Consider the following 21,317-nt stretch of genomic DNA (forward strand, 5'->3'; position numbering starts at 1 on the left):
GAGCAAGGCTGCTGTGAGTCCTGTGGGTTTCACTGGATCAGCACAAATACAGACTTAAAGCTCTTAAAAAAAATTTTAAAAATTAATTTCATGCACTTAGGATGCTCAAAATGATTTTGAGAAATTGGGAGTTGAAAATTGGTATGTGAAATTGAAAAAAGCTGAGGTACAAAGTCACATCTAGAAGAGAAAAAAACCCAACCAAATGAGCTGAAACTCACTCAAAGACAGTAAGATTTGGGTTAGATCTGAGGGAGTTTTTTCCTTTTGACTTGTCAGCAGAATTCCTAAGGGAATACCCCTGCAGGGAGGCACTCGGGGGGTCTGTAACTGCGCATTAGGGGCAGTTTCTGTGCCTTTGACCCTTCCAGGGCGCAGAGGGGACAGTAACACCCCTCCGTCTGGCGCCCAGGCCTGCGCCCGCCGCCTCCAGCCACGACCAGCATTGCAAAGGCTCCTGCCACTGCCCCGGGCGCCTGGGCCGCGTCCCAGCGCCGTGACCCTCCCCGGGGCAGGAGGGCCAGCGCTGCACCGGGCGCCCCTCACACCCAGCCGCGCACCGCTGCGCTATTTCGCTGTGCCGTTATTTCCCGGTGGTGGGGCCGGGCCGTCCGCCGGGCCCCTCAGCGGCCACGAAGACGACGACATCTCCAGGCCGGGCCGCGGGAAGGGGACTAGCCCCATCCGCGTTTTCCCCGCCACCATCTCGAACCGGGAGGGGTCCCGGCGCCGCGGAGAGGCGGCTGCGGCAGGCCCGGTGGAGTGAGGAGCGCGGCGGCCGCCCCCGGGCGAGGCCGCCGGTGGGCCCGGCCCGCGCCGCCAGGCCCCAGAGGCGGTTAGGAGGCGCGCGGTGCATTGTGGGCAGGGCGAGGAGCCGCGCCGCCATTTTGTCTCTGTCACTCTCAGCGGCGGCGCGGTCGGTCGGGGAGGAGAGGCGGCGGCGGCGGAGCCGGTGCTTGGCGAGGGGGGATTCGGCCAGGAGGACACGATGATATCGGCCGCACAGCTCCTAGATGAGCTTATGGGCCGGGACAGAAACCTGGCCCCGGATGAGAAGCGTAGCAACGTGCGGTGGGACCATGAGAGCGTGAGTGAAGCGGAGCCGCCTCTCCCCTCCCTCCCTCCTTCCCATCCCCCTCGCAGGTTTTGTCGTAGCGACAGGGACTGCGGGTGCGGGCCTACGGCTTCTCTCGGCCCGGTGACAGCAACGGGGGCAGGGGAAGGGATGAGGTGCCGAGCGTGGGGTGGGGGCAGTCCCCGGGCTGTGGCGGGGGTGCGGGTCGGGCCCTTCGCGCGGAGCCCGAGGCTGCGGCGCTCCTGCATGGCGGCCACGGGGCGGGCTAGGCCCGGGCCGTTGCGCGGGAACCTCGCTGAGCCTTAAGATGAGGAGGAGGAACTGAGCGGCCGGGAGGGAGGAGGATCCCGCCATAGCAAGGCTGTGTGATAGGGCTTGTGCTGTTGTTTGGACTGCTGGGAGGAGGGGGGGCCTTGTGTTTGGGTTTGGCGCAAGGGGGAGAGGTTGTTTGCCGTGGCGTGTTCTCCACGGAGTGTTGATAAACGGGAGTAAGGGCTTTCGGAGAGGCCTCTTGGTGACAGATCTCCCGTGGGGAAAAAGAAAAATAATGGGGGGAGGGAATAGTGAAATTCTGCTCTTCTAAGTAGAAGCCTGCTGGGTTGCACGAAGGGAGACGAGACAGATGTTAGTAGTTTGGAAGGCAAATGTCTCTGGATCTCTTCCTGAGTGTGGTATTGGGGAAAGAAACAGAAGGGTACAGGCATACAGATTTAGCTGTCTGGAGGTTGTAGCACAAGCAAGAACCATAAGACTTTTGATACTGAGAATTTTGCTAAGAAAAGCTTGGTTCCTTCCGTAGTTCTGCGGCTCCTGGGGGGGGCTAGCCTAAACAGTGCTATTGTTTAGTAGTACTTATGTATTTTTTTGTTAATGTGGCGATTCATTATTTTTCTGCAATAAATAGCTGGAACAAGACTTTTAAAATAATTACTATTATTGTTGCTATTATTATTTTGGAGTGGAGTTTCTCCCCAGGTATGGTTGAGCTTTAATGAATGGTGACTTAGTGACATCCATCGTAGTCATATTGTAAAGTTATTTCACAAAAAATCAGTGGTAGTTACAAAATTCCTATAGCTGCCTCTTTGGGAGAGATGAATACTCTGCTGAAATACTTTTTTTTTCCTCATTCGTGATATATTTTTTGAGTTACGGTACATGTTAAAGTGTCACAGTTACAATAGTTTATTTATTACCTGTATGATAGGAATTTCTGTGGTTTAAGCTGCAAAAAGCCTTTAGCTCCTCCTTCCCTTAGCATTTTCTTGGGATGTTGCTAAATTGTGAGGAGGGAGAAATACTTGGTTTTGGCAGTTCAAAATTACATCTTAATCACAGAGGTGGAAATTTCATGTTTTCAGACAACACTTATGTCACTTTAAAGATGGCTAATACAGGTTTTAATTTGTTTCAGAATACATGAGGCAAGGACAAATACCTGTGTTGCCTTAGATTTTGCAAGTACAAGGAATACTTTGGGTTTTTGGTTCTTGGGTTTGGTTTTTTTTTTTTTTCCCTGCTCAAAAAACACTGTATAGGTAAGCTGTGTATGTCAGGAGGACATTGTGAGTTCAGAAAGTTTTCGTGACCTTCTTGATGTCTTTGTAGACTGCTCTTATTAATCAAATATCATTATTCAATTAGGTGTTAGTTCCATATTTTCTTTTGATTCTGAAATCTCAGAAGGAGTTGTACAGCTTTGGAAATACGAAGTAAATGGCTTGAGCCATGTTGGTCCAGGTAGAATAGATGAGGGGATTGTTTTGGTTTATTTCTTAAGGTGAGCAAGATTCTTTTAATGGGATTTTTTTTGTTTTGCCTCAGTCTCTTTAATCAAGTTCAGATTACTGTCTTCACCTTCTAATGATCCAATTTTTCAATTTTAGACTGAAGAGCTTGACTATAACCGTAGGAATCTGTTTCTAAGCTGTTCGGTTTTGTTGTTTCAGAAATGGGGCTTTGTCTCTTCTTCCCAGTCCTCCTTTGACAATTTAGAAGGTGGAGAGCTGTCCTGTGTCTAAGGCCAGCGGGAAATTTATGGGCTTAGTTAGAGCTGAGCCTTCAGTCTTGCAGGAACTGCTGCACTTTGCTCTGCTCCTGCTTTTATTTATGAAGTTTATAGGACCATAATGAAATGCAGCCTCTCTGAAAGGAATGGTTTCATAGATTCCTATAGTCAACTGATGAGTTCATTAAAAAAAAATTTACCACTGTTAAAACACGTGTTTCAGTTTGACTTCCTGCATCACCGAAAGATTAAATTTGCAATGCTGGCATTGTTTTAAAAGACAGGAAATGCAGATGAGGTTCATATAGTAACATTAATTCATCTGCTTGACTGCTGTTTTGCTTTTCAGATTAAATGCATAGGCTAATGTCATTTCTGATAAAATTAGACATATATCAACATGTTGCCTTTTCAGTGTAAGCATGTTGTACTCATACCAAAGTTTAGGATTTTGTGTCACATTTCATCAGTTCTCTGATGGAAATATGGAAGGTTATCAAAACAAGCTCATCTCTATTTTCTTTATCATTTGTTAATTACATCTAGGATATCAAAAACTATTTGGAAGATGCAGTGAAATACAAGATAGGAGTAGGTTGTTTTGAAGGTGCAGAAGCAGAGTGTGTGATAGCTGGGCATTTATTTGCAGTTCTAATGAAACATGTTGATCAGGTATTGTAAAGCCTTTTATAGACCTTACGTTTTTACTTTACAAGGTTGACATGATTAAAGCCTTTAATCTTAAAAAATTGCAATCCCAGTCGCTGTATGTTTCAGTATTGCAGCATGTCCTTAGATGATCAATTCTAGTTTTGGCATAAAGGCTTTTTGGTTTGTATGCAAGAGGAAATTATTGGTGTCATATGTTTTAGTCTTTCTGCTTACTGTCATATTCATAGACAAAGTATATTTTTGGAGCAGTAGCTTTATTGATTCATGCATTCTTGCTTTAATATGCCACCTATACAAAACAAATTCATGCAGAAACAGCCATTGCGTAAGGATTTTGAGGCTGTTCTGTAGCACAAGAAGGCGCAGCATTGACTATCTGTGCTTCATGCTTTGTATAAGGCTTTGAGATTGTGGTGGTTCCTTCAAGGTAAATTCAGTGTTTTCAGGAAGCAGGGAGGGTTGAAGAGCTGTTATGGACAAATGACTGTGAGCAGTTATCTGATAGGAAAGCAGGGTCTCAAAATGTAGGTTCTGTATTTAAAATATGATTTGATGGTGTTAGCTATTTACGATATGTTACACTTGTATTTTTTTAATGCCAAAGACCTAAATTGGTTTGCATCTAGATAGAATTTCAGAACTTAATCCTCCAGGGGATGAGATGGGGAACGGGAGCTTAAGTGTTACTTGTTTTGGAAGAATATTAGTAAAGGAAGGTTACCTTTAAGAGTGGGGTTTGGGAGAAAGGCTTACGTTTGGTTTGTTTTGGGTGGGTGGGCATTGCTCATAAATGCTCATGTCTGATGCATGTGAACTTTAATCGTTCCAAATAACTCATCTGTATGAAGGAATTTTCTAGTTTTTGGTGTGTAAGCCCCAACCTGCTGGATTTTATTCTCAGCCTTTTTACTAGGAATTTCTGCCTAAAGGAATTTGTTTACGTAATTGTTTATTCCAGTTATACTGATACTTCTCCATCAGTGAATAATTTCTTGCAGAAGAGGAACAGGTAAATGTAGAAGTATTAATGGTCTAGAGCTGTCAATAGTTTCTTTCTATAGGACAGCTTTGAACTGGTTCACAGACTTTGAAAGAGCCATTCTTGCTGTCAGCTTTGAGGTGAAGGATACTACTTCCCACACCAAGACATTTCAAGCATTAGTGAATTTAAGATGAAGAAGTGGAAAGTTCCAAGTGTCTATCTGTATTTGTTCTAGTGTCTTAACGAAATGTGAGACCCGAAGGGCTTTGAGGCACAAGCTATAGCTAGTCCTGCTGCAGTAGTTTGACAGTAACATTCCTCTCTGTTACACCTTCTTGGCAGAGGAGTCATCAGAATAATTTGGCAAAAAGAAGTAAGTGCTTGTTACCTGCGTAGGTAAATACCCATACTAAACTGCCTGTTGCTCTGTTTCTGCAAGTACGGAATGTATTTCTCTTATTACTTCTGACTTGTACTAAGTGCAGCAGTCTGATAAGCCATGGATGAGTAATGCCATTTGAAGCATATCACCTCTGTTTCAGTCCTTTAATGGCTCTGTGATGCTTCAGCCATTTCTTGGCCCTTTCTATTTTTACTCATCATTGATTACTTAAGGCAGAGTGTAAGTGCAGCTGATTGGCATCTACAGCCTGTCAAGGCAGATGTTCCACACGGTGAAGCTAACCCAGGATGATACCTTTCAAGATGCTGCAAGATTCTCTCAAGTGATGTTTTTCTGTTGAAGCAAAATCAGTTGAAGAGCATAATGAAATAGGTACGAGAGAAGGAGAAAATTGCTGCAGACATACTAGTTTGAACCACTCTAATGTGAGTATTTCTCTGCAGGCAGTTTCTTAGGAGAGAATGTCAAGTAATTCATTAGGTACCATCACATCCAGAGCTAGTTAGGAGAAAATTGCTGCAGCTTTTCAGTGTGTGTGGTTTTTGTTGTTGGTTTTTTTTAGTATATAAATAATTAATACACCATGTGACATTTTTAAGCTGCGTATTTTAGTATTGGTTACTACAATTTTTGGCTCTAACCATCAGCTCATAAGAGGAGGCTTCTCCTAGCAGTGCTGCTTCATAAAATAATTTTAATTATTTCTGATGTTGGTTGGTGGGGTGTTTTTGGTGGTTTTTTTTTTTTTTTTTTTTTTACTCGTACTTTTGCCTCTAATAACTTTTCCTTTGCTCCTTTTGTTGCTACTTGTTTCAAAACTGTTACAGGCAGTTTGCATAATTTTTGAGTTGATAGAAGACATTCTACAACTCTTTTTACCACATACTATGGTCAGACCATTATTATTGTTCTCTCTGTGTCTTAGGAAATTGTCTAATCCATCCCTGAAATTTTTGTGGGGGAAGTGCCTTTTCACTGACCCTAATACTTGGATGTGAGGATGAGAAAATGGAAGAGAAGGAGAACACAGAGAGAAATGATATTTCTATTGACTAGTACAGAAGTTCATTCCAGAAACTGCTCCCTTGAAACAATTTCATATTAAGGAATATTGCAGCTTTCAGAGAAGAGAGCAAATTCTGAAACCAGGTTTTGTCCAGTAACTTTCTCCTTGATTCCTGAGAAGAAAAAAAATTGTGATTTTTGTGTGGTGTTTTCTTGATAAATTGCTTCAGATAGGTTCCACAGTGTCCTAACCTGCATCACGGGAAAAGTATTCAAGTTGTATAATAAAAGACATTTGTTTGTTTGCTTTTCGTGTCCCTGGCTTGTTAGTAGAAAGCCTGATTGTTTTTCTATGTAATCTGTAAAGCAGTCAGTACAGTTTTAACTTCCATAGTCTGATTTGCAGTCTGTCAGTTAGCATGGAAAAATAGATCAGACTGATCTAATTTGATCAATTGGTGTCACAGCCATTTCAGTGAGGTGTTGGTATGGGGTACGTCTTGGGTCTCCTTACCCCGGTTTGTTAAAATACTTCAAAATGTATCTTGGGAAATGGTATGTTGCAAATCTTTGTCCACGGTATGTGTGAGAGTATTAGAACTAGGTTGTAATACGCAGTAGCCATTATTAGATTTGCCACATATTAGAAATTGGTATAGCATAAAAGAGATGTTAGAAGAACATCGAGGCTGGTTTTGGATTGACAGTTAATGGCATTCATGTCTAGGGGAAGGGTCTATTGAAGAATTAATTTTTAAAGATTGCTTATGAAGCTAGGGGTGAAAGTATTTCTGATTTTATCTTTTTGGCTGTTCTGATGGATAGACAGCAGATATTTCTGTGTTACGAACTTCAAGAACTGACCAACTTGACTAGCTAAGCCCATGCTCAAAGGTGAGGGTGAATAATCTTTTTAACAAAAGCTGTTTTTTTCCCACTATATGTTAAGTATTTGCTGCCTGGACTGACAGGTTGGTTATTTTCTAACTTCTGGTGGTATTTTTTCTGTTACCAAAAAGAACCTGACTTGCTAATGTAAAAATAGGCTATGTAGAAACAAAACAAACCCTTTTTTAGTTGGCAGGAAACCAGGTTAAAATGAATGTCTTCTCTGTCTGCCTTAAGAGGTATACAGTGTCTCTTTGCATATCACTCTTAAAGTAGGGATTTTTAAAAGCTTTGGAATGGGGAAGCTTTTGGATAGTTATCGTATGTTGTCTTAAGGCAGAATCCTTGAGGCAGGACCTTGTGTTTGAATGCTGATGGCTCCTGTTCTCTAAGCCAGCAGCGCTGCAGAAATGAAGGCTCAACACAAAGTTTACAGACAAGCCAAGAGGAACTTGCTTTCATGCTTCCACGGCAGACATTCTCACCCCTTGTAGGTTTTCACTGTTAAGGAATTTCAGAGCAACTTTTTGAATAGTCCAATCTGATTTAATTCCTTTGGAAATATCAAATACTATGTTGGTTTACGGATAGATGACTTTCCTGTAATCTTAAATATTTAGTAATAAAATTAAGAAATACTATTATTGCAATGGAAAGTAAGGTTTTTTGGTGTTTTGTTGCTGAGATGCACCTTGTAGCACTTACTGCAACCAGGTAACACAATGATAGAAGGTGTACATATAAAACTTTCAGAAATTTTGCGGTGTACAAAGGGGAGTTTTACGCTGTATTTTATAAAATAGAAGTGATTACCTAAATTTGCCAATTCATGAGAAAAAATTTATGCCTGTTTCTTTCTTCTCTGTCAGGTTTGTAAATACTACCTTTGTGGCTTTTGCCCAGCTGAATTATTTACAAATACCCGTTCTGATTTAGGTAAGTCTTGTAATTTTTATTCCCTTATATGTAATTACAATTGAACTTTTGCTTGCAGACTGCATTTTTATTGTTTAATGCTCTCTCAAAACACTTGGAAAATAATCTTTTTTGTTTTTAAAGGATTGCCAGTGATACAGTATGTTAAGAGCAATATTTATCCCAGATCCTACTTCTCTTTTTTTTTTTCCGTATTGTGTAAGCTAAATTATTTGGTGTGGGGTGGTTTTCTCCTCCTGAAGTGTTTGCTTCTAGTTTGGTTTATTCTATTTGGGCAGGGTTTTAACTTATTTTTGTGTGAGTATAGATTATTGAGCTTCTTTACTTTAGAGACTCATTTACTGTAATAGTTGTTACTGAAGGCCATCTCTAAATTACTAGTAGCTTTCAAGCAAGGGTATGTGGACAACATATAGTTTGGAGATGGTAACTAGGAAAACCAGGCTTCTTGTCTTAGCTTTAATTTCCAAGTCCATTGAAGAGCTTGATAGACTGGGGAAGGTGGAGAATTTTAACATGACTACCTTTGTGAACTCAGGCCATATACCTCCTAATTTTACTCTGAAGATCAGCACTTTAAGTAGTTAGTTTATTACAAAAAAGCTCTCTGGAGTTTAGAAAGTGCTTGGTGAAATTACTGTTCATATGTCACATATGTAATTTTTTTATTATTTTTTTATAAGACCCTAGATGTTTATGGTATTATTTTGTTTGTGTAGTTTTACCAATGTAGAACTTGATCTGGATTTTATATGAAGACTTTATATGCCAGTCAGAATATCCTTTGATTTTGTAATTACTAAACCATATTGTCATTCTTTTTCTTTAATGTGTCTTTCAAACTCCAAGCAAAGAAAGCAGAAAGGCAGGCATAAAAGTCTCTTGAGAAGTGTTTATAGCTCTGTTCTATCATGGTGCATAAACAAATGCTGATAGAAGGTGAATACAGCATTCAAGAATGCAAGGTTAAACTTCTTGTTTGGTCTTTTTAGGTCCTTGTGAAAAAATTCATGATGAAAATCTACGTAAACAGTAAGTATGTTGGTATGTTAATGCATATAGTGTTTCTAGTGTGCTTGAAATTTTTTAAAAGCAACCCAACCATGAGAAACTAAACGCTTTTTGATTTATGTAAACATTTATTTAAATGTATAATATTCTCTTATCTTGAGTAAGAATTTATAACATTGCAGGTTTTTTATTTATTTTTCATATATTGTGGATTGACATGAGCTTTCATTTAAAAAATATTTTACCAGGTATGAGAAGAGCTCTCGTTTTATGAAAGTGGGCTATGAAAGAGACTTCTTACGCTATTTACAAAGCTTACTTGCAGAGGTAGAACGCAGGATTCGAAGAGGCCATGCTCGTTTGGCACTGTCACAGAATCAACAGTCTTCTGGGGTGAGTGTGGAGGAATCATTGAGGCAATTTTTCCTCTAGATAGTGTCTTTGTGTTCTCTTTGCCTTGTCTGTTCAGGTAAAATATATTGTTTTCCAGAAGATTCCCATTGGATAAGTCTCTTCATCTGTTAGCCAGCAGATTGCATCTAGCCCTAATGGACAAGCCAAGTGGCTCCACAGTCAGCAGGAGCCCCTCTCTATTCTCCCCATCTCTGTTTCCTCAGAATCAGTATGTGTTCTCCACCCTGGAACATTAATCCTGTCAAGCGTTGTCTTTACCCTGTTAGCCTCAGTTTACCTTCTCTCCTTCAGCTGCATATTCCTCCTCCCCTTCACTAGTAAGCTATATCACAGTGATGCTACTGAAGTAGGCAAGTACTGGGTCTTTCAGCAGCTGGTGGAGCTAAATACCCATGTCAGCTGCCAGACTTAAGCAGCTGGAAGTTTGGGAAAGAAATACTTCTGTGCAACTTTATTTCAGTTCCAAGCTGCATACTAGACAGGAAAGCTTAAACTGACTGGGAGAAAAATTTTAAGGGTTTGTTCCACTTGATTTTTCTTGTCCCCGATGGATTTGGAGCAGTGGCTGTTGCCTGTGCTCTGAGAGTTTCATGACTGCTAGGGTAGCCTGGCTCCTTTCTGCTGCCCCACTTAGTTGTTCTGTGCAAAGTCCAGTTGCTTCAGAAGGAGCTGTGGACAGTATCCAGTCAAAGGAGCTTATTGGCTGTGGAGTAGAGCAAAGGTGGTGGCAGAAACAGATGTAAGTCTCTTCTGGCAGAGGGGATACTACTAATAAGTACATTTTTGGATGAAGTGAGATTCTTTTTGCATTTAATGCTCAGAAGTTAAATTTCAGAACCCACAGAACTTCTAAGTCATACTTGAGTGTCTGCAAAGATATGTAATAGCTGCATGGCAGTTTCAGAGTTTAAATTTAGGACTTTGACTTCAGATGTCTTACCTTTTGTGGGCCCGGGCCTTGAACGTTTTTGTTGATTTAGGAGGCATTAGTGTGACTAGAACTTGCTTCTCTCAGCAAGAGGGGAGTAAGATGTGTTGAGGAGTGTTTTAAGTTAGACTAGACTATTATTAGTAGGTCCTCATGGGAGAAGAGGCAGGAGGAGGTTGGTTATTCCTGAAGTGTCTCTGGAATATGAGAAGGCATTCATGTGTTTTAAAGCTATGTTAATGTTAAAAAAACAAAACAAAACCTAAAAAGACACACTTGTACCGTTTGGCAGGGAGCGGGACCTACCGGTAAAAATGAAGAGAAGATTCAGGTGTTAACTGACAAAATTGATGTACTTCTACAACAGGTGAGGTTTTTTACCCCCTGTAAACAAGAGATGTCTTGCTTTTGTTACTTGATTAAAAATGACAGTTTTGGGGTTTTTTTACTGTCCTTTAGATTGAAGAACTGGGTTCAGAAGGAAAGGTGGAAGAGGCACAAGGAATGATGAAACTTGTTGAGCAGTTAAAGGAAGAGAGAGAATTGCTGAGGTCTACAACTTCAGTAAGTAATGTGTTTGTAGTTCTGTCAGACTTATTTCAAAATTTGTTGAAGCAAGCACTCAAGCTCTGTGCAGCATTTATGAAGACAGTAACAGGACATTTAAATGTGTTAATCCAGTATGTTGATTTAGCATGGTACCTTGAGAGTGGGTTTCCTGCACACAAATTATGAAATGATTTACACAGCAGTCCTGGAGGTAAGTTTGCATCTTACTCTAGTTCAGGTCTCAGTTAAACTTGGCCATGTGCCTCCGCAATACTATTTTACCAATCTAACTGTTACAGAAAGCCCTTGTTTTAGGGCTGTATTTAGAGACAGGCATCTGTCTGACTTTGGAAGCTACAGAAGCCAAAGGTAATGTGTTAAGTAGCAAATTCCTGTCAATAAAAAAGAACTTATGTTTAAACATTATATTTCAGTGTTTAATAATGTGCTCAAACTGTGATTCCTGTTTTATTTTTAAAAAGTTCTTAAGTGTTGCAGGCAGTAGTGTTTGTGTCCGTACTGTATGATTCATGAACATTGCACAGCAATAGTCACTTGGGTTTATGTTGAAATTTCAGTGTATTTCTCATACGCCTGTTGAAACCGTGAGTTAATTTGACAACCATCCTTTTAAATAGAAGCCCAACGTTCCTTTTTATATTTCTTCATGGGATATTCAAACCTTTTCATTCCTTGAGACATATTCCATGGTTGTTCTGCAGCTCCAGACATTTCAGTTGATGGCAAAGAAGTCATCCTAAGAGAAAACCGATTTTATTTTCTTTAACCTTGAGATTGCAGGGAAGCTGCAGATATGGCTATGTACCTATTAATCCTTTGTAGTGAGGAATAAGGTTTGTTTTCTGTGTTTTCTAATTGACTTTTTCCTTGTGGCATATGTGGAATGGGTCTATGTAGCCTATTTTTGCCCTGTTCATCCTAGTAGGTGCAGTGCTGTGAAGACAAAGCATGCAGATACCATTTTCAGTTTTCACTAGTGCCAAGGATTTGACAACAGTAACAATAAAGTTCTAAAACTTTTCTTTTGCTTTAACACATACTTTTCTTTTGCAGACCATTGAGAGCTTTGCAGCCCAAGAAAAGCAAATGGAAGTCTGTGAAGTTTGTGGAGCCTTTTTAATTGTAGGAGATGCACAGTCCAGGGTAGATGACCACTTGATGGGAAAGCAGCACATGGGTTATGCCAAAATAAAAGCTACTGTAGAAGATTTAAAAGTAAGCGTTTCCTTCAGTTACTGAACTTTGCTTGGAGGCTTTCTATGGTAAATAAAAGGCTGTCCAGTGGACTTTCTCAAGTGGATGAAATACTCCAAAGGTGGTGTATAAATGTTAAATGGAGTACTACAATGCACATTTAGTATTGTGCTTGCACTGACATTCTTTGTTGCGTGTGATTGCACTAGACATAAGCAAAGATATAAATTCAGGTGGGAATTTTTTATGGCCTGCATAAAGAACTGTGCTGTGGCCTCTGTTCTTGTGAGAATGACAAGCAAAAAAAAGTTCTCCGAGACGAAGGATTTCAGTTTTGGGGATTTTAGAAAGTGCTTCTATGTAGGCTGCCCTTTGTTTGGAAAAACACTCTGAAACATTTTAAAAGCTTAAGCTTCTACATCCTCAGAATGTGTAAACTAAGTTATATTGAATGATTTATCTTGAGTAATCTTCATTTCCTTCTGTGAATGTTTTTAAGGAAAAATTACGAAAAAGAACAGAAGAACCTGACCGTGATGACAGGTTAAAAAAAGAGAAACAAGAACGAGAAGAGAGAGAGAAAGAGAGGGAACGGGAAAGAGAAGAGCGGGAAAGGAAGAGGCGACGTGAAGAAGAAGAAAAGGAAAAAGAGAGGGCTCGTGATAGAGAGAGACGTAAAAGGAGTCGTTCACGAAGTAGACACTCAAGCAGAACCTCTGACAGAAGATGCAGCCGTTCACGAGACCACAAAAGATCAAGAAGCAGAGAAAGAAGGCGAAGCAGGTATGTGTCTGTGTGTGGAAGTATTTCCATATAACTTTCCAAAACAAAAATCTTGTGGGACGTGATCTATCAGCCTGGGTCACATCACTGATTTGTTAGCTTCACTGTTCTTACCTCTTAAGTGAAGACGTACTTTACTGGTGCAAAGGATAAGCAAGTCTTTGCTGCGCATTCACTGTCTTCCCTCCATTTTTGGAAGTGGATAACACCGTTGTGGTAGAAGTGGCCTTATGAGAGAGCTTTGAGTAGACAGATGCTCCCAAAGAACAGTGTCTTGTTTTTTCCTTGAGTTGGTGTTAAATTCATAGTAGTGGATATCTTTAAGCTGTGTGGTTGAATGTTTGAGTAAGTGAAGAAGGCAATATGAAGCCAGGTCTTATGCACTGAGAAATATTTATATACAGTATACTAAGGCTTACTTTAAATATTTGTTTTCTGCAAATAATCAGTGTATTAGAAAGTGCTACTCTTTTACTGTTTTATCTTCTGAGTTATAAAATACCAGCTGACATTTACATTCTTGAAATTTTCTCTGAATGTTAAGGAGTCGTGACCGAAGAAGAAGCAGAAGTCATGATAGATCAGAAAGAAAACATAGGTCTCGCAGTAGGGACAGGAGACGATCAAAAAGCCGGGATCGGAAATCCTACAAGCACAGAAGCAAAAGCAGAGAGAGAGAACAAGACAGGAAGTCAAAAGAAAAAGGTATGTTTGTGTGAAGGCTGAGTTCATATCAAGTTCTGCAACTAATCCTTCCCTAAAGTCTCAAAAGCTCTTAGTCTTTCAGTGAGTGACTGAAAGTTGTTCTTAGCATCAAATTACATCTGGTTTTATAAGCTCTGTATGTTGCTGTTAACCAGTTTGAAGTATTTTGTTTGTTCCAGTTATTGGTAATGCACATGCGTGCATATGTACACCCCAGTGTCCACCTCTTACCTGTCACAGTAGTTATTAAAAGCTTACCACTTGTCTGCAAATTAAGTGTGTGATGATTTTGATGTATTTTAAGACCCATTTGCCTTTAGAAAAACATAAGCCTGTAATCAGACTTCCTAAGAGTGAGTATCTTCTATTCCTACTCTTAGAAGATATTTCTGTAATTATCTTTTGCTGGTACATGTTCTGTGGGAGATTGATAGCTGGTTTTCCACCTGTACCATAATGCTATAAATTACAACTTCATGCCCTCTCCCAGTCTTCTTCTCTTCCCCCCATCCTTCCCACTTTTTTTTTTTCTTTTATTTAAATGAAGTGAGATTTGCTTTGTCAGTATTCAGGTGAATCTCAAATGAATGCTGTATTAATCCTTGGAACACTTCTATAGCAGTACATGCCATGTGCAACAGCATTGATGGTGACTCACTGCTTCATCAAAGGCTGGTGTTCAGAAGCTTTACCTTTAAGTAGGATTAAAAAGAGCTACAGAGAGAACACTACAGATTCACATACTGTGAAAAGATACTAACTCACTGTTATTGCTAAATTTCTCCCTTTAAAAGTCTTTGAAACTTCTGGAGGAATGTAATACTAACTTCTGGCTTAAACTACTGTCTCTGGGGTCCTGACTAATGTCCAGTCTGAAACAGCCACCCCAGTTCATTATTAGAGCTGACCATCAGTAATGGATGAAACAATTCTGTTATGTTTCTAAGGTACTTTTGAGGTTTTCTGGAATGAAAGGTGCTATGTGCATGTTCTGGATTGCAGGGGCCTGTTTGCCCTACCCTTACTTTTCCGTATTTTTTATCCAGCTGATTAGTTCCCAAAATTTTGGTAATGCTTCATGTATTTTTCCTGCCTGACTTCCTTGGACTATTTTAATTTTTCTGGTTTATATTACGGTGCATCTTTAGTATTGATTCTTTCATTTTGCTTTGCTCTTTATAAGCAAGTGGGTTTTAGCTGCTTTTGCTCATTGGCAGTGGAACTGATGCATAGTGTTTAAACTCAGATTCAGTATTGTAGCCTATATCTGTCCATTTGTTACGTTATTCCTACCTGATACTGTGCCTTTTTTGCCTACTTTATGAACAGATTTCTGGTAGTCAAGAACGTTCTATTCAGTAGTCTGTGTTATCTATGAATATAAATAACTGTGTTCTTATTTATTCAGATTTGGTCTGGTTTTGAGCTTACTGGCTTTTCAGTTCTTTCCTTAATCCTTCCATAAATAGAGGAACTAGCAAACTTTCTTCAGCATCTCAATATTTTTAGTTCTAACTTGACTGATTTCCTTGCTGGTGGTTTTATTTGCTGCTTGCTACTTTCTTCCTCCAGAAATGAGAACAGTGAGGTGATGCTATGAGCTGTGATGAAAATTCCACCTGGGAAAATCACTTACTTTTTTTGACTATGTGTTCATATAATTTGTAGAAACATAAGTAGGCCTTAGAGCAGACTGTAATGCTGAAGAAGTTTGTGGTTTTTCCCTTTGTTGGGAAAATCTTTAATTAAAAAAAGAGGGGGGAAAAACCCAAGCCAGTAGTATTTAACAAGCAAGCATTGGATTTCTATGATGAAGCTGTAAACACCATTACACCCTTGTGTTTGCAATGGGGCATTGTGGGTAGGCAGTTACGCAGACAGGTTTAGAGGTTCATGTATCTGAAGCATGTGGCTGGCTACCTGCTCTGCTATTTGCACAGAAAGAAGTAATGTAGAAGTTAAGTCTTAATTTATTACATTTACTGCTCCGTTGGGAATATTGGCTTCAGAATGTAATTGTCTTTATATCCACCATTGATCTGCAGTTATTAGAAGAAGCAGCAAAGGCCTGGCTGTAACTACTCATGGTGTAGTGCCTTTCATTTTGAAATCTCAAACTGCTTTATAAACATGGATCTTACCAGGAAAAAAAGTAAGGCACAGTTGGCCAAGGCTTGCCTACTGTTACACATTAAATTAGTGCCATACTTTGAAAATTCAGAAGTCCTGGCTTCTTGTTCGCTAAAATACTGTGGAATACAGCGACCTTTAAGATTGTAAGGAAAAAGTACATGTAAAAATGGAGTCACTTAATTTCTGACTCAAGTTTCAGGAACAGGGAGACATTTGCTAAAGGAGGGAGCCACCCAGCCATAAACACCAGCTGAGCATTAGCTTAATATAAACCAGCAGAACACAACTAGTTCCAGTAAACTAACTTCAGAGTAGGTGGAATAAATAGGGGTTTTTTTAAGAACAGGAAAACATCTGTTCTGTAGGTACCTTCATTTTATGAAGGGTTAACGCTGGAATGTGCGCCCGGACCACTTTAACTTGGCCCTTTACCTTCCCTAATCTGGATTCATATACTTACGTAAAAATAATTATCTTTGTGGTTTGTGTTTTCATGTTAGTGATTAAACCTCAGCAAATACTGTCAGAACACCCAAACCCTCAGTAACACTGGACATTATGTTTGACTGATTTTTGTGTTCTCTGAACATTATCTTGGTAAGAATTCTCACAAAATACATCGTAGTTGCCCACACGAACTCAATCAGAAAAGTGTGCATGTGTTGACTCGGGAAGCAAAGTCAGTATTATGTGATTATACCTAATAGATCACAGCTGAAATAATATACACAGTTTCAACAGCAAACTAATTGTATGTGCTTTTAAAGAAAGAAAACTCATTGATTGAAAATACAGTGGAGGAATTTAACTGCTTGCAGATACTCCAGGAGTTGAAAGGAGTTCAGTTACTGGACTATTTGTCGAATACGCTTTCTCAGTTCTGCTTGGCAAACTGGAGGTTTGCTATGGTAAACCTGTTTTATTATTTAAGTTTTTAGAAGAGTTTCATCTTTCATACCACAGTTTAACAGTAGTTTTTTAACCTTAAACAAAATTATCCTTCCTGACCAAATTCAAGAAACAAACAAGACAGAACAAAACCCTGCACACTGCACATCCATAGGGCTATTAAGATCTACCATATCTACATAGGACAGAAGATAAGATTATTGGACTGACTACTAGTCCTCTGCGGGGAAACAAGACTACTATTCCTCAGTGGATCTACGTGTGCATCGGAGATACCTATAAGACACAAAAAGAAGACTTTTTAACAAGGTTAGTTAGAGTGCAATCTACCTGCGGAGTTGCAAAACTGAGGGCAGACAGATCCAAAATTATTAGTTCTTCAGTTAGCTTTTTGACATCGCTGCGTGCTTTCTCCAAGCACCGCGCACTGGATGTGCTGCTTCAGGTGAAACCTCAGTGGTAGTGTTCATTAGGCAGTTGCCCTCATTTCTGTGTGGGGGCTTTACCCCTCCCTGTGGTGGTCTGTGTTAAAACGAAGAAGTTGGGATGATGCTTCTCTTTTAAAGCTTAATTTCTACTTTGTCTTCTGGAATATAAAAGTGTGTTACGCCAGTCTAGGTGATAACATTATTTAAAATAGCTTTTTCAGAGTGTTTGATCTGTGTGCTGCTGTGTTGGGGATATATATATATATATTTATATTATTTATTTTAATTGCCCGGATAGCAGGGAATAATCAGAAAAAAAGAGCATGAATGTTGTTCTGTATGATGACATCCAAGAGGTTGGTTTTTCAGATTTTTTTTTTTTTCCTCTCCCAAAGTGTCTTTACTGATCAAAGGTTGAATATTATGGTGTGAAATAATAAAGAATTGATATTTTTATTAAATTTGCACATACTGAATTTATGGGTGAGGCACGCAGCTCTAATACTGAATGTTTTTCTTCCCATGGAAATATTTTTTTTATTTCTTGGCTTCCTTCCTTCTTTGAAGATTATTGAGGAAAAGAGTTTTTCAGCAGTGTAGCAAACTCTTCAGACAGCTTTCCAATTCGTGATGAAATTGTGGGGTCCTTCCCATCTTGCTGGTCCTTTGCCTTTGGAAACCAGTGCTTTTTATATATCTTCCCAACCGTGTCCCCAGGCCTTTTTAATGAGTGGATTATAAATGACTGCCATTTTCATAAAAGTGAGAACGAATAATGCTGACAAGCGTGCAGCTTCTGTGACATACTGTACAGTAAAGTTAATTTTGATTGTCACTGTGATCTCTACTTTCAAAGCTAATGGTGCTGAATATTGTTTGTTTCCCCAAGTATTTGATTGGGGTTGCTAGTTGGTTTAATTGGCACGTATTGATTTATTTGATAATGCACTGATGCATTGTCCCATCACTCTTTTTGAGTCTCTTTTCAAGAACCATATTTGATGAGATTTGTAAACCCACGGCAGCCATACACATCGTAAATTAAAGCTTGGGGACAGAAAGAGTCCCATAAGTAAGGAAGCCATGCACCGTAATGACACATTTCCCTAACTTCTTGACTGCCTCTTTACCCCCCAGTTTGTGTATTTTGACAGACAGCTGAGTAGCTGCCTCTGTTAGGAGGTCTGTCCTTTCTCCTCTTTTCCCCACCCTGGACTGTCCCCTTTGACCTTTTTTTTGTACCCTCTCCATTCCAGCATGGTAGCCTGAAGCCTCTTTCTGTAACTTTCAGAGTATTACTGTTATTGCTATAGAAAGTAACTATCCCATTTTGTATGCGATATATATCTCACATGTGCAATGTTTGTTTTTACTTTGAAATCCATGGTCAATGTCTTCTTTCATGGCAGAAAAGAGGGGATCTGATGATAAAAAAAGTAGTATGAAGTCCAGTAGTCGAGAAAAACAGAGTGAAGACACAAATACAGACTCGAAGGAGAGTGATACTAAGAATGAGGTCAATGGGACCAGTGAAGACATTAAATCTGAAGGTGACACTCAGTCCAATTAAAACTGATCTGATATGACCTCAGATCAGACAGAGGTAAGTGCATTATTTCAAACTTTGATTAGGGCTTTTTGTTACTGTTTAACAGTGCAGCGTAAGTATGCACAGATGAAGATGGAACTAAGCCAAGTAAGAAGACATACTAAAGCACCTTCTGAAGGAAAAGACAGTGTAGTCCTGCAAAACATTTTGAGGTACATTGTTTTGTCTCAGCTATTTTGTAGCAGACTCGTGCCCCCATTAGTGTGCCTCTTTGGGACATATTTGTAATATAGTCACCATAGAAAAATTAATTATCCTTTTTTTATTTTTAGGGATTTTGTTATCGTTTTTTAAAAAAGTTGAACTGTTTTTGTATTTAAGTCCATATTGTGTTGGTACATCAGCAGAAACTTTTGCTTTAATACTTAATATTTGAGGCACATGTTGGACTACTTTGTTTTCATATAAACTGCTAGTATTTCTTTGTCAAGGATGTTTCTAGTTTTTTTGCTTTATTGCCTTGCATTCTAATGCAGTTTGTTCTGTAACTCGAGAGCCAGTAGCATTGGATTGATGGAAGTGTAGGGTTTATGAATTATTGCAGCTGACTACCATACCTCACACAGCGTTGGTGTTGTGAGCGGCCCATGAAAAGCCAAATTAAAAATCAAGGATTCAGTCAAACTAAGCAGGTACTCATGCCAGGTACTCCTTTCTCTACCCACATCCATGTTTGAATGCTGTTGCCTGTAATCTTTAAGCTTACTGTTGTGTTTTTGATTTTCAAGATAGTGAAAAGGACTTTTTGTGTATTGTGTGAATACTGTAAATCTGATGTTAACAGAATGGAATTTTCTTTCAACTGTATGTAGGGATGCAGTGCTGCCCAGAATTAGATATCTTTAAAGAGTTTAAAATGCAATAAACACTACATAATAATCGCCTTGTTACTTTCAATGCAATTCAAGTCTTTAAGAGGTATGTGTTTAATATTTCCTACTGTGTAGGAGAATTTGCAGTCAGCCATAGTACAGAGAAGTGGAACGGCTGATAACAGACTTCTAAGGCAAATGTAAATACAAAGACAGATGCCACCAAACGATTACAATGTTCATGGCAAGAATGTATGCTGAAAAACTGTTGTTGGAAATGAAACAGTTAAACAATAGGAAATACAAATGCTGTATTAAAAGGAAAACTCGAAGTTTTTTCCCCACTCTTGACATAGCTTTCTTACTCTTACAGAAGGTCTTTAGTTGTATTCCTGAAATAAGGAACTAACAATGGAGAGTACAGCTGATAAATGAGCTTCTTGCAACATAATTTGTTACTGTAATTTCATTATTTATGCTAGGAACTCTTAAACACTTACTGTTGATTATTAAACCATTAATGCTACATTATTGCTTCTAAAGCCAGTCACATTCAATGTTGACATTTTTGTAGAGTTAAGATGACAGCTAACAACTGGGCCAATATATAGGAATGGTAAACTGAGTGCTCTTAATGCTGTCTAATTGTCTGTTTTCCCAAAATTTTGCATTATAGGACTACTACATGAAGAGTCCGCGAAGACAGCGGAAGACAGCTTAAACTGAAGATCTGCTTTAAAATGAGGTGAAAGAAAGCTGTAGTGGCGTAGAAAAATATAAAGTTGAGTTAGAAAATTTTTTTTTTTATAAAATTTAATTCAGGACTGGTGTTTCCTCCCAGAGTTCAGAAAGATGTGTTGATAATAGCACATATGCTACTGAGAATATAAGTCCTGTATCCTTTTTTTCTTTAAGACTTTTTAAGATAAGAAACCAACATAACCTGAACACATGGCTTGCTCAGTGTTTAATTGCAAGTTTTCATTCTTGGACTTTAAAACACAAGAATAAATGTTTAGTATTTGTGTGAATCGAACTAAAATGAATCCCATTTTTACAACTTAAGCTATTCCTAGCTTCTTGATATACAAGAAATGGAAATAAAGTATCTTTGAATTTCTGTTACAAATTCGATTGTCTCTGTCATTGAACGTTTAATATTAAGTAAGTTTCTTTCCTAATAAATCTACTCATGTCTTCAAGCTTAGTCCATTAATTTGGATGGTTAGTTATTCTGTGGTGTTTGTGGGTTTGGGGTGTTTTTGTGCCATCAGTTAGTATTTCATTTCAAGCTTACTTTTTCTGCAGTTAGATGGCTGCTGGATACTGTGTCCCCTAAAAAAAGTGCAGCTTGTGCTGCACTTGGTTCAGAAATTATAGAAATCTCGCAGTAAAAATTGTAGGCCTTAAGCCTTTATAAAGCACTTAATGCTGTAAGAATCTATCAGAAAGATGCCCCGGCTGAGATTGGCCATCAGACTGCCTTATATTTGCATTGTAGTATCTGTTTGGAATATTAATTAACAACGCTCTGCAGTTGGTAAGCATCACAGGCTCCACGTTAAGACAGGTCCTTGCAAAGCTGTAGGTCAAGCAAGTGGAGTTCATGTTGGGGAAGAACTGCACCAGGTCAGCATCAGCGACAGCGAAGTTACTTCAGTGTCTCTAAGGCACTGAATTTGCTTTTTTTTTTTTTTTTAAAAAAAAGCATTATCCTTTGTGTTCAGAACTTGACTACACGTGTAGCTGACTATACTACTGTAACTTGCTTGTTCTAACGCTGGTGAGTCTCGCCTGTTTGTGGAAGTGCACTCATAAAAGGATCTGCACTTCGGTCCCTCTGCACCAGAGC

The 21,317-nt window shown here is 39.3% G+C and overlaps 1 protein-coding gene across 13 annotated transcripts; it reads left to right on the forward strand.

Moving 5' to 3' along the window:
• The first annotated feature begins 882 nt into the window (after window positions 1-882).
• On the forward strand, window positions 883-20,667 carry LUC7L3 (LUC7 like 3 pre-mRNA splicing factor). Of its 13 annotated transcripts, none has more exons than XR_012631587.1 (13): window positions 884-1,087; window positions 7,903-7,969; window positions 8,962-9,001; window positions 9,229-9,373; window positions 10,615-10,689; window positions 10,782-10,886; window positions 11,946-12,107; window positions 12,586-12,869; window positions 13,414-13,574; window positions 18,454-18,594; window positions 18,700-18,805; window positions 19,220-19,298; window positions 20,142-20,667. XR_012631587.1 is itself a non-coding variant. In XM_074889496.1 (13 exons), the coding sequence occupies exons 1-12, from the start codon at window positions 989-991 to the stop codon at window positions 19,242-19,244; spliced, it is 1,410 nt and encodes a 469-aa protein (XP_074745597.1). In that variant the 5' UTR covers window positions 884-988; the 3' UTR covers window positions 19,245-19,285; window positions 20,142-20,667. The 13 variants fall into 13 exon arrangements, 9 of the variants coding, with proteins under 9 accessions (XP_074745594.1, XP_074745600.1, XP_074745597.1 ...); XM_074889496.1 differs by having other exon boundaries at window positions 19,220-19,285; XR_012631586.1 differs by having other exon boundaries at window positions 883-1,087; window positions 18,700-19,285.
• Window positions 20,668-21,317: the final 650 nt, after the last annotated feature.

This window comes from Strix uralensis, chromosome 19, assembly GCF_047716275.1.
Source record: "Strix uralensis isolate ZFMK-TIS-50842 chromosome 19, bStrUra1, whole genome shotgun sequence".
Classification (NCBI taxonomy): Eukaryota; Metazoa; Chordata; class Aves; order Strigiformes; family Strigidae; genus Strix; species Strix uralensis.

Coding starts and splice junctions, on each gene's coding strand:
- LUC7L3 (XM_074889493.1), top strand. CDS start 989: ATGATATCGGCCGCACAGCTCCTAGATGAGCTTATGGGCCGGGACAGA. Junction 9,374..10,614: donor AGAATCAACAGTCTTCTGGG/GTGAGTGTGGAG, acceptor ACCGTTTGGCAG/GGAGCGGGACCTACCGGTAA. Junction 12,108..12,585: donor CTACTGTAGAAGATTTAAAA/GTAAGCGTTTCC, acceptor AATGTTTTTAAG/GAAAAATTACGAAAAAGAAC.